The following is an 11,378-nucleotide window of genomic DNA, read 5'->3' on the forward strand; positions in this document are numbered from 1 at the left end:
GCATTTGCTCTTATAGCTCAAGGAAGAAAATATTAGTTCCAAAATAATAATTAGAATAGAATGGCCATTTCCTAAGTAAATTCTAGAAGGAAATTTTTTTAAATTGCAATAAGAGACTGAGAAAACAGGAGCACACTCAATCGGACCACCACTGCTGGGATTGTTAAGTTCTAAGCTCCTAATATCCTATTACACTATGAACATTTTCCTACTAGAATTGACCAGGATTGCTCCCTCCCAACCACTTTTATTTCATCTCACACCATAAAATCAATTTACTCCTGTGTAATTTTTTCTTTCTTCAGTTATAAAATGTCGGTAAAGAAGTTTCACTTCAATAATCAGTTTAATTAAAACTTTATAAGGAATTTAAATATATCGATGCTCCAGAATAAAAATGAAGGAAGAGCCTCTGAAATGGGCATAAAAAATCATGAAATGTGAACATTTAAATATAAATCCATTATTAATTATTTTGTAATATAATATTGATTATCTTATTTTTTAACTCAAGTTTTTTAACACTGTTTTGCAATACAGGCTCTATTAGAATGTGGAACAAATAACCAAAACACAAGGGGAGAAAATGCATTACACGAAGCGCTAGAATCAGACCACAACCTTGAAGTAATTACCCTCTTAGCTAATAATACTGATCTAAATCAGATCACAACATATGGAGAAACACCTTTACATATAGCAGCGAGGAAAGTAAGTCTAGTATCTTATTTTAATCCTGTCGAAGATTATGTTTAGATATTTGACAACTTTTATTGTCAGTTCTTAAAAAATGGTAGTTTGATTGGTTTAAAAAAAAAAAAATGACAGAAACTCAAAACAGTAACGAAGATAGAATCAGTAAATATTCTATGTAGACTGTTAGTACATGGATTTTAATTAAAATGACGATTCTCTATTAGAAAGTCATGTCACCATTTTCTTTTAAGATTTTTTGGAGTGTTATTGGGATTAAATTGGAATACCAGCTTGAGAATTAGTAGAATTATATGGTAATGGAGTTTTTAATAGCAGAGGGATAGCTGGATCATCTTGTTGTCTTCTGTCACTGATGACAATCTTTTCAACTTTGCTTAGGTTTTGTCCTTTCCAACTTAGGTCTTGTTGTTTCCCTGGCTTTATCAACTGCAGGGATTATCTCCAAAATACCAGAGGTAACCCTTTTTCGAATGGCATCGAGGAACACTCAATCAGGGAATTCTTATTCTTTTTTTCTTCTCACCTACTGTGTAGACGGTACTCAAATTTGTTCTTTCTTTGCCACTAACACCTAGCTCCCTTCCTACATGCAAAATCACAAAATGTCATCTAATCACTCAAAATAATGAAAAGATTCTGCTCTACTAACCTTTATACTAAATCACACAGAACTAAAGCATTTAAAATTTAGTTTTTAGCACTCTCTGTTTACTTGCATTTATGATGCAATGATCCATCACTGAATCTGGTCGTCCTTCAAAAGCTTTCACCATTCTTTTCTATCATATGCAGCATTTATCCGATCCACTTTATTTAGTAAGTTTCTAGCTCCATTAGTCTGGACACTATCAAACCATCTAAAAAATTAATCATTCAAATCATCTGGATCTTCCTAGCCAATTAACAAATCCCTGGTTTTGGACATTGTTGTCCATTCTTGCAACATGCCCTGGCCACCTCAAGCTTCCTATCTTCACAAACCCTTCAGTATTTGTGTCCTTGAAGAGGTCATAAATTTGCGTATATATATTTTTCCTTGCAAGGTATTACCTTCTTTGATTGGGCTGAACACTTTTTGCAATATTTTTCTCTTAAAAATGAGTAGTATATTTATGTCAGCCTTAGTCAATCACCAAGTTTCAACTCTCTAAGTAAGAACTAGGTCCATTCGAATTGTAAAGAGCAATGGTTTCCAACTATTTTTGATGGTGAACCCTTTTGGTGTAACTTAAACTCACAATAGATTTTACATGAGTCAGGAGGATTCCTTACTTTTTTAAGGAACTCTCCTTCAAAAGAGAGGGGTAGATCATGCTCTTGGTAAGGTTTAAAATGAGGTAAATAGGAATGTCCCACATTTATGTAATTATTTTAACAAAATTATTAAATGCTATTTCCTGAAATTTGGTTCACCTACAATGACAATCCATTCACAAGCTTTTGTGCCACGCCCACGGTATCCATGAGAACCACCTTTTTTGCTTCACTTTTCTTGGCAGCTTACTCTCTCCATTATAATCATTCCCCCAGGGTATAAGTGAGTGTATGCCCACTCGACATTTTATAGTGCTGTTTCTGAACTTCTTTTGGCCTGAAGATATTCCTTTTTTTAATTGTGCATTGATTTTATTTTTAGAAATCATAGTCCCTAAAAAAAATTTAAATTCTATTCTATACTTTTTTCAGGGAAGGTCTTCTGTAGTCCAATGTTTGTTGAGCTTTGGAGCACCTGTGAATGCTCAGGACCTTAAAGGCAACACTCCACTACATTCGGCAGCAGAAAGAGGATATGCCGATGTTGTAGAAGTAATCTGTTCACGCCGAGAAATAAACTTGAACATACAGAATCGTGAAGGATCGACTGCATTGCACGTTGCTGTTGAAAGTGGATTTTTACCTGTTGTGGAGGTAGGAATTTATTTAATGATAGTTACAAATATTTGATAATTTTCTAATTATTAATAGATATTAAAATACCGAAAAAATTTACTTTTTCTGAAAAAAATACATCAAAAACGTTTCTCCATGTTTACGCAACTTCTAGGTAACACCAATAACGATTAATTATAATATGATCTATATATTATAGTTGGCAAATTGGACCTATAAATATCCATTCCAGCTATGTTACTCTGCTCCAAGACTGAATGAGAATGGCAATGATTTGTCTATCTCCTGATTTTAAAACTTATGCTCTGTGACATGCTGCACTATAAGTAATTCATTGGAGGAAGATAGTCCAGGTGGCCGTCAATAAAGATATCAAAATAGTCACAAAAAAATATTTATTTCCAACGTTCCACCCCACTTTTCAGGGCTAGATAAGGAAACAAGATACAAACATTTTAGAATTTTATTTTCTCATTTTCATCTGCGTCATAGATTGTATCTATTTACTTTTATCTTCACCATATAACATCTACATACTATTTTTAATCTTATTCAATTACTTTATATATATTTATTTATCTATAGGTATTTATGTATCAATGTATTTATATTGGTAAGTAATATCTTATACTTGTACTTCCTGAATTATTGTATATATTTACCTATTTTAATATTAGATATGAAATTAGACACTTTTTGCTTTTTTACCCATCTATGTATTATAAAAAATTTGTTTAATGTGGAGATAGTTATTGTCATGAAATTAGGAATCAGAGAGAGAAAACCCATGATGAATAAGGTTTTTGACTGTGTTTAGTTTTTGATGGTAAGGATGTTGGGAGTGATAATTTAAAAGTCTTCCTGAGTAAGTTGGTTTTGTGTACCATGAATGTCATTCGCAACTCTTTTCACCTCCACGATCAATTATTAGACCTCACCATTCCAGACCACTACATCCTCACTTCCTTTGACGTTGAAAGTTTATTTACCAATATCCCAATAGATAAAGTCCTAATTTTAGTAGAATCCAACTGGTCCACCATTGAACCACATACTTCCCTAGACCTTACTTCTTACTTCAAGTCTCTCCAACTTTGTTGTGAATCTGGCTACCTCACATTCCAGGGTCAATTTTTTAAACTAATTTCAGGCTTAGCTATGGGTAATTCTTTAGCCCCAGATCTTTCCAATATCGTACTTAACGATTTACTAAACTCCGTTACCCCACAGTTCACTAATGACATCATTTTTATTTAAAAATATGTTGACGACCTTCTCTTAATACTGAATCCCAATAAAATCACCGATATCTTATTTGCCTTCAATTCCTACCATCCTCGCCTACGTATTACAGTCGAATCAGAAACAAACTATTCATTACCATTTCTTGACCTCCTCATCAAAAATATGCCAATAATACTATATCCACCGATTGGTACACAAAACCAACTTACTCAGGAAGACTTCTAAACTACCACTCCCAACATCCTTACCATCAAAAACTAAACACAGCCAAAAATCTTATTCATCGTGGGTTTTCTCTCTCTGATTCCCAATTTCATGACAATAACTATTTCTGCATTAAACAAATTCTCTTAAACAACAACTTCCTTCCAAAAAAAAAATTATAAAAAATCTGCCCCCACTCAGAAAGTATATTCTTTCTCTACCTACTCTTTCTGTTTTTTTACTCAGTTGGCTTAAGAAAATGACTCTTATCAGATTGCTAGAACTATTGTTCATTTTTATCCAATTTCTTAATATCTCCCTTTTACATATTACTATAACACACCTATACCATATCTACTCTACTTATCTGTTGTATCTTATAGGTCTACCTCTCTAACATATTTAAAACTAGTTTTAATAAGCAGTCTCCAACAATTTTTGTATCTATATCTATATTGAGAATTTATGTCACACCAGGTTATATTTATTAACAAATTATATATTAAATAATCACTTTATATGTTACTTAATTTGAGCTCTTTATCGTTATTGCAAAATAGTGATTTTTTTTTTTAATGTACCTGTTATTGCAACATAACTAGTTATTTTTACCTATTCCTATCTGAAATGGAGGTCTATTTTTTTTTATTTCTGTATTATTGACCCAACTCTCAACTAATATTCTCTGTGAGGTTATTTCATGAACTACTTTATTTAATCTAGATCATACATTTATTGAAATATATTATTCTAATTGCTTTATTGTTTTCAGCTTTTATTAAAAACAGATTCATGCGATGTGAGCGTGAGGACGAAGCTCTCACAGACAGCCCTGGACATTGCACAGAGAGAATACAGGAGGTCGCAACCACAGATACGCAGTCTTCTGTTTACAGAAATAAAAAAACTAGAATTTCATAAAATAATTTAGATGAATTCTACATTTTATTACAATATATTTTTCTACATTATTTTTCAATTCATATACCAAGCCCATGTATACTTTTCAACCTTTCAGCCAATATTTACGAAATATATATTTAGGTACTATAGTACTATAGGGAGAGTTTAAAACAAATGGCTTAAAATGTCCCCTACACGGAATGTCAGCCATTATAGGCACCTCACTGTCAGTTTGATTGACTTTTACTTGTAAACGAGTTATCGAACAGTTATTGTGCAATGTCTCTTTAAATTCGCAACTAACAGAAAGTTTTGAGAAGAATGTGGTTGGGGTGCAGTCAGCAAAGATACACTAACAAACCAAACTTATTTATTTGTTCGATCTGAGTTTCAGGCTTTGTCAGGGTTGAAAACGAAAACGGGCTGGAGAACAACCTTAATTCGGAGACAATAAACATAAAATGATAAGGAAGTGTAGATAGTTGACCGTAGATTACTGATTAGAGAAGATGGTCGGGGGGTGCGGTCAGCAAAGAAAACATAAATAAACAAAAAAATAATTATACATCGGCATAACGTTTCGACCTAAATTTCAGGTCTTCATCAGGGCTATAGAACAAAAGGGATAACAACCATCATTTAGAGAAACATAAAATTGAAAAGAAATAGTATACTAACAAATTTGGAATCATACAAAATATTTAATTGAATAATAAATAATAAAATTGATTAAATTGCATCTGTCTAATTCCATGATTATTAATCAATTATTTTTTATTATTCAATTATCAATTATCAATTTTTTATTTTTACAAATTTGTTTGTATACTATTTCTTTTCATTTTTATGTTTTTCTAAATGATGGTTGTTATCTCTTTTGTTCTATAGCCCTGATGAAGACCTGAAACTCAGATCGAAACGTCGGCATAATAAAATATTTTTTTGTTTATTTATGTTTTTCTTTGCTGGCCGCACCTAGTATTTTTAATGATATCCACATATGAATATAAATTTAGCAAATAAAAATTTGTCCGAACAACTATAAATCAATTTATTTTAGACAATTTCATGTAAACTGTTACACCTACGAAGATAAACTTCTTAAACTAGCTTTAATTTGAGTGCTATCAGGCATCTGAATGTCAAATGGTTTTTGTGATATACATTTTTCAAAATAAATTCACTAACAGTACGTCCTATACAACATTTTTATGAAATGTTGCTTTTTAAAAAGCTATATCTCGAAAACTATTTAACGTAAATAACTCTATTAGGGCTCATATTTTAGCAAATTTACTCTTCTTTAAATGACGTTCTCTTAGGTTTTCTTATGTTGTTCCTACTTTTTAAGATATAGAGCTCCGAATGAAAAAGTAGTTTTTTTTATCCCTTTGAAACAGCCGCCATTTTTTATTCCCCTTACCTATACTTGGCAGACTCATTAGCTTGAGTCAAAATTGAGGGGGGGACAAAATCTAAAATGTTTCAACTATTTAAATTCTTTAACAGTCTCAATTTAGCTATCATGGTGAATAAGTATTCAAAATTCGTCTTCAACGAATAAAGAATTCATTAATACAGAAATATTTATTCTAATATAAATTCAAGATTTAAGGAAAAAAAAAAATCGAAAGAAGACTTGATAAATGAAGTTGATATTGATGATGTATGAATAAGAAATATTTTATATTTCTTATGAAAAAAATTACTATGTTTTTTTTTTATCTGTTTTATGTATCAAAGTAATTTTGTTTAAAATATATTTCTGAAATAAAGTTTCTTAAACAAATAAGATAACATAATTCTTTTGTTCCTGTTTCCCTTCTCTTAGAAGTTTATTACTACCTTCCATCCATTATGATTCTCTTTTTTTGTTATGTATTTATTGGATGTTGTGCATATTAATAGTGTCTTTGATCTAATTATAGTGACATTTAGAGAAGTTGTTTGTTCATGTCTTAATACTTCAGAAACAATCATGTTTAATCAAGTAACAGAACTGGCTAAAGCCACAAAATCATACTTTCAAAACCATCATGAAAGGAGACTGTTTTTTGATACATGTTTAATCACATCTTGCTTATTGTTTACATTATGTGCAGTAGTCACTAGCCAGCAATATTTTGGAAATCCTATCGAATGCATGCAAGATAACAAAAATGATCAACCGATTCCTGAATCAGTTTTGAATAAATTTTGTTTCATTTCAGTGTCTTACATTGCTGTTGATTTTAAAGGTAAGTTGAGATAAATTAAATTATTTTATTGATGAGACTTTACATCTTAATTTATAAGACGGGTGTACCAAAATTTCACCTCTGTGCCTTACTATGGTACGGTTGGATGTACACATGAGAAAATGTGGATACCTTTTTTTGCAATGCTAGTGTTACTTAATAAAGATATTTTATGGCATCTGAAGTTATTTTGATTTTAATGTGCTTACTTTTCGGAAACAAGCCAAACCTTGAATAAACAAGCAGATACTTCCGAAATTTAATTTTTCTTACAAAATTTGAAAAGTGCATTGGTCGTAAACTCTTAGGTGATACTATTAAATACGAGTTTTAATAAAAATTTTATAGTAACGCACTAAACTTTTATGATCGATAGCATTGCTAGTAAACTTAGCAGCGAACAATTTTGGTTATTTTTGAACAAGTAAAACAGCCTATTACAATTTTCTTTGGTGTTAGTACTTATAATCATAGTGTGTGCTTCTAAAAGTTGAATATTATATCTTTATTAAGTGAAAGAATGTTCCTGACTGAAAATGTTAGCTGACTGACAGTAGGACATTTTAGGGCCTATCAGTCCCTTCTGTATTTGCCCTAAACAGTGCCATCTTTCAACCATCAACTTCAGAGTTGGGCAAAAATTAGCTATAGTTGAAACTAATAGCTAAAGTTGTCATGGATACGATATTTATCAATGGTTCATTCATGAAAAGGGTCGTTTCCATGGCAATTTCAGCTTCTAGTTTCATCTATAGCTAATTTTTTCCCTTCTCTGCTATACTCTATAGGCCGACTGAACTCCTTACTTCTCTTATCTATAAATTAATCAAATCAAGAATTAACTGAGAAGTCTGATTGATTCAAGAATGATTAAACAGATTATTACTGATTCTGATAGAAAATGATTGATTTAAACTATATAAAATAAACCTTTAAGAAGTAATTAATAATTTTTCTAATCTAACATAAAAAAAAAAAAAAATACCTGTTATAAATTGGAAGATTATTGATTGACTGTGTGTATAGATGAATGGAATATGGTCCGGGTGTGGTAAAAAAAAACTCAAATAGTAGATAATCATACTATTTTATTGAGCCAACGTTTCGCCCCACGTTACAGGGCTAAAATAATAAATAAAATAGTATAATTATCTACTATTTGAGTTTTTTTTTACCGCACCCGGACCATATTCCATTCACCTCTTATAAATGTTTAATTTCTTTTTTTATCCCATTTGATTCCTACTTTTTAAAAATTATTATTTTTAATTTAAACTCAGTACAATATTTTATAACTCTAAGTTAAATATGTCTCCAAAATTTCAACTCAAAATCAATGCTTGGGGGAGGAGGGTGAGATGGGGAGATGATACATCCGCCTGAAAATTGGAACAGAAGGACAAAAGTTGCTGGGGAAGGGCATTGGTAAATTAATTAATATTTAGACAAGCTATTAAAAAGAAATTAATGAACAACCCAAAAACATATACAATTAACATTTATGAAACTTATGTTATAATATACAACATTGTTTTCATATAATCACAATGGTTAAAACTAGGTTAAAAATATGTGCCATACACACATTTTATAGTAATTTTTATTCTTTTCGCTGATATATTTTTCACAAATACCACTCTCGTTTGGGTGAAGCTTAAGATAATACAATAACCTTCTCTCAAAGTCGTTTATCATTTGGAATCTTATCTTTTTTTAGATGTTCGTCTGAAATCTAGGTCGAACCTAAAATGCTCGGTTTTTTGTATTACATCAACTAACAATAAGATAAGCAACAAATTCACAAGGAACAAATTTCAGCTGGTACACAATTCACTTTTTAAACTTCCTGAAATTTAAAATTTTAAAACAATCCTGAACTGTTTGCAGTCTCATATTACAAAAAAAAAACACATGAAATGTTCTCATGAAGTTGGTACAATCCACCCAAAGATTATGTATACAGTACAATTACATATGGCTGGACAACTAAAATTTTTTTTCCTTAAATGCTTCATTTCATGGCTTGTGTGAGAATCCATGTCAAGTATGTAATTATCATACTGTTATTATTTTGATGTTGATTAATTACTTACTAATTACTTGAACATAATGCTTCTTTACAAATTTATAAACATTAACTGATAAATGCTCAAATCAGTTTTTTCTTCTAATTATGTCTGTGCCATAGTACTTTAGATTCTTAAACAACTTGCTTAGAGTTCGTAACTGGATAGATGGTTAACATTAGCATATGGTTTGTCTTCAATACTATTTTTTATTCAAAATGAGAGATTATATAACTTGCAACATTTCGATATGACATGCAACTCTGAAAGCTTCTTCAGACAATCCGATAAGAGTAATAGCTACTTACATGGTATATGTTCCAAAATTAAAAGAAAAGGTAAGCCTAGTATTCTGTATGTTTTCTTCCAATTCCCATTCCCCCCAAAAAGGGCACAATTAGTACAATCCCTCATAAGTCAAACAAAATACAATTATTTGCGAAACACATTATATACGACAAAGATCACTTTGAACAAAAGGTGATGCTCTAAGACAACTGAAATTCCTTAAGTATTATATTATTAAATAAATGACTTACTTTTTTATACTTATTTTGTTCAGACTGGAAATTTTAAACGTATGATAAAGATTATGGTGAAGCATTAATTGTAATCGATTATCAGGAGTGAAAAAATTAATACAATCCCTCATTTCTCCACTAATGAATTCAAGCTAATCCTGTTTGGAGGTTGTCTAATGGATCACAAAATTACACTACATACCAAAAGACAAATGTAAAATTATATTATAAAGAATAATAATAATAATAATAAACATGGAAAATATTGGTAGTTATTTGATTGAGATAATTTCTTCATCTATGAGTGATAGTTTTTCCCCTGCAGTCTTCAATTGTGATTTTATCCCTTGAATTTCTCTTTGGCCGGTTTTGCACTGTCAAAAAAATGCTATGAACTCAAAATACTGCTATTATAATACATAAAAAAAAAATTATAAAAGTTAAGTATGGAACAAAGTTAAGTTCTACCTGGTCACTTCTTAATTAGTTTATTTATTAACTAAATCAAAGGGTTATTTCACAAATTAATGATTTATAATATAATGAAATGATTATTTGATGGAATTATCTCAACCGAATGACTTTACCTCTATCATGGGATTTTAAAATTATTTTTCAAAATTCAAATTGTGAGCGAAGTGGTTCTAAATAATATCCACTGAATTTCACTATCTTCTTATATGGATATCATATGAATCACATTATCAATAATTGTAAAACATACTTGTCAGGAATTTTGTTGCAGGAAAAATATAAAAGAAATCCGATTAAAGAATAAATTTTAAATATAAAACTATTTGAAGAATCCATGAGTAAAATGATTTTAGTCTACTTTTTGCAAAAATTTACATTTCAATGGTAATTTCTTAAGAAGAATGAGAATTTATATCAAATGTAAAGTAAATCATTTTGAACTGTAAGATTTTTTTTTTAACAAACAAGTTACCTGTTACTTTTTGTGAGAAAAAAGGATTTATGTTTAAGAATTTTTTAAGATTTAAAATAAATTTTTAATAAACATCGAATTTTGATATTTAATTTGTAATTAAAACTAAAATATTTAACTCATTTTTCTTCAATTGAATATTTTATGAATTAAATCATTCTTCCCATGGACCCATATCGCTTAGTAAGTTTTAATTTCTAATCTAACTCAGAGTATTTTTTTAAAAAAGTTTTACCTCTATCAGAATCTGTTGAAAAAATTATCGTTTGCAATAACTAATTTTCACCCATTTTGAACATTAATTGTGGCCTTGATTTTAATAACGAGTTCGTTATGTATTTTTGCAAAAACTTTTAAGATAGGTTTTATTTCGTGATGGACGACTGTAAGAATAAATTTTGATTTTCCCACCCTGGGTAGAATAATATGGTAATCTTTAGGATAAACTTTCTTTCCTGTCTAAACTTTAATTCTGATGAGAATAAGGAGGTTAAAAAAAAAAGTTCCTTTTATATGTTTAGTTTTCTATAGAAACTGCTTTATTTTTATTCTTTTAAATACTATAGATTTATAATTAATAATTATGAGAGATAGTTGACCGTGGATGATAAATGAGGAGAAGATGGTTGGGGGTGCGGTCAATGAAACA

At 30.0% G+C, this 11,378-nt stretch overlaps 2 protein-coding genes across 2 annotated transcripts in view; both read left to right on the forward strand.

Moving 5' to 3' along the window:
- The window catches only part of LOC106682752 (26S proteasome non-ATPase regulatory subunit 10), a 34,448-nt gene extending 27,869 nt beyond the window's left edge, over nt 1-6,579 (forward strand). The window contains exons 4-6 of the mRNA XM_014423784.2: nt 541-711; nt 2,404-2,625; nt 4,829-6,579. Of these exons, the coding sequence (XP_014279270.1) occupies nt 541-711; nt 2,404-2,625; nt 4,829-4,987 (552 nt within the window). The 3' untranslated portion in view covers nt 4,988-6,579. The remainder of the gene's footprint in view (nt 1-540; nt 712-2,403; nt 2,626-4,828) is intronic.
- Nucleotides 6,580-6,828: 249 nt separating this feature from the next.
- The window catches only part of LOC106682749 (innexin inx3-like), a 135,282-nt gene continuing 130,732 nt past the window's right edge, over nt 6,829-11,378 (forward strand). Inside the window, exon 1 of the mRNA XM_067049061.1 lies at nt 6,829-7,196. Coding sequence (XP_066905162.1) covers nt 6,836-7,196 — 361 coding nt within the window. The 5' untranslated portion in view covers nt 6,829-6,835. The remainder of the gene's footprint in view (nt 7,197-11,378) is intronic.

Source organism: Halyomorpha halys, unplaced genomic scaffold, assembly GCF_000696795.3.
Source record: "Halyomorpha halys isolate HHAL.00 unplaced genomic scaffold, Hhal_1.1 Scaffold439.1, whole genome shotgun sequence".
In the NCBI taxonomy this organism is placed as follows: domain Eukaryota; kingdom Metazoa; phylum Arthropoda; class Insecta; order Hemiptera; family Pentatomidae; genus Halyomorpha; species Halyomorpha halys.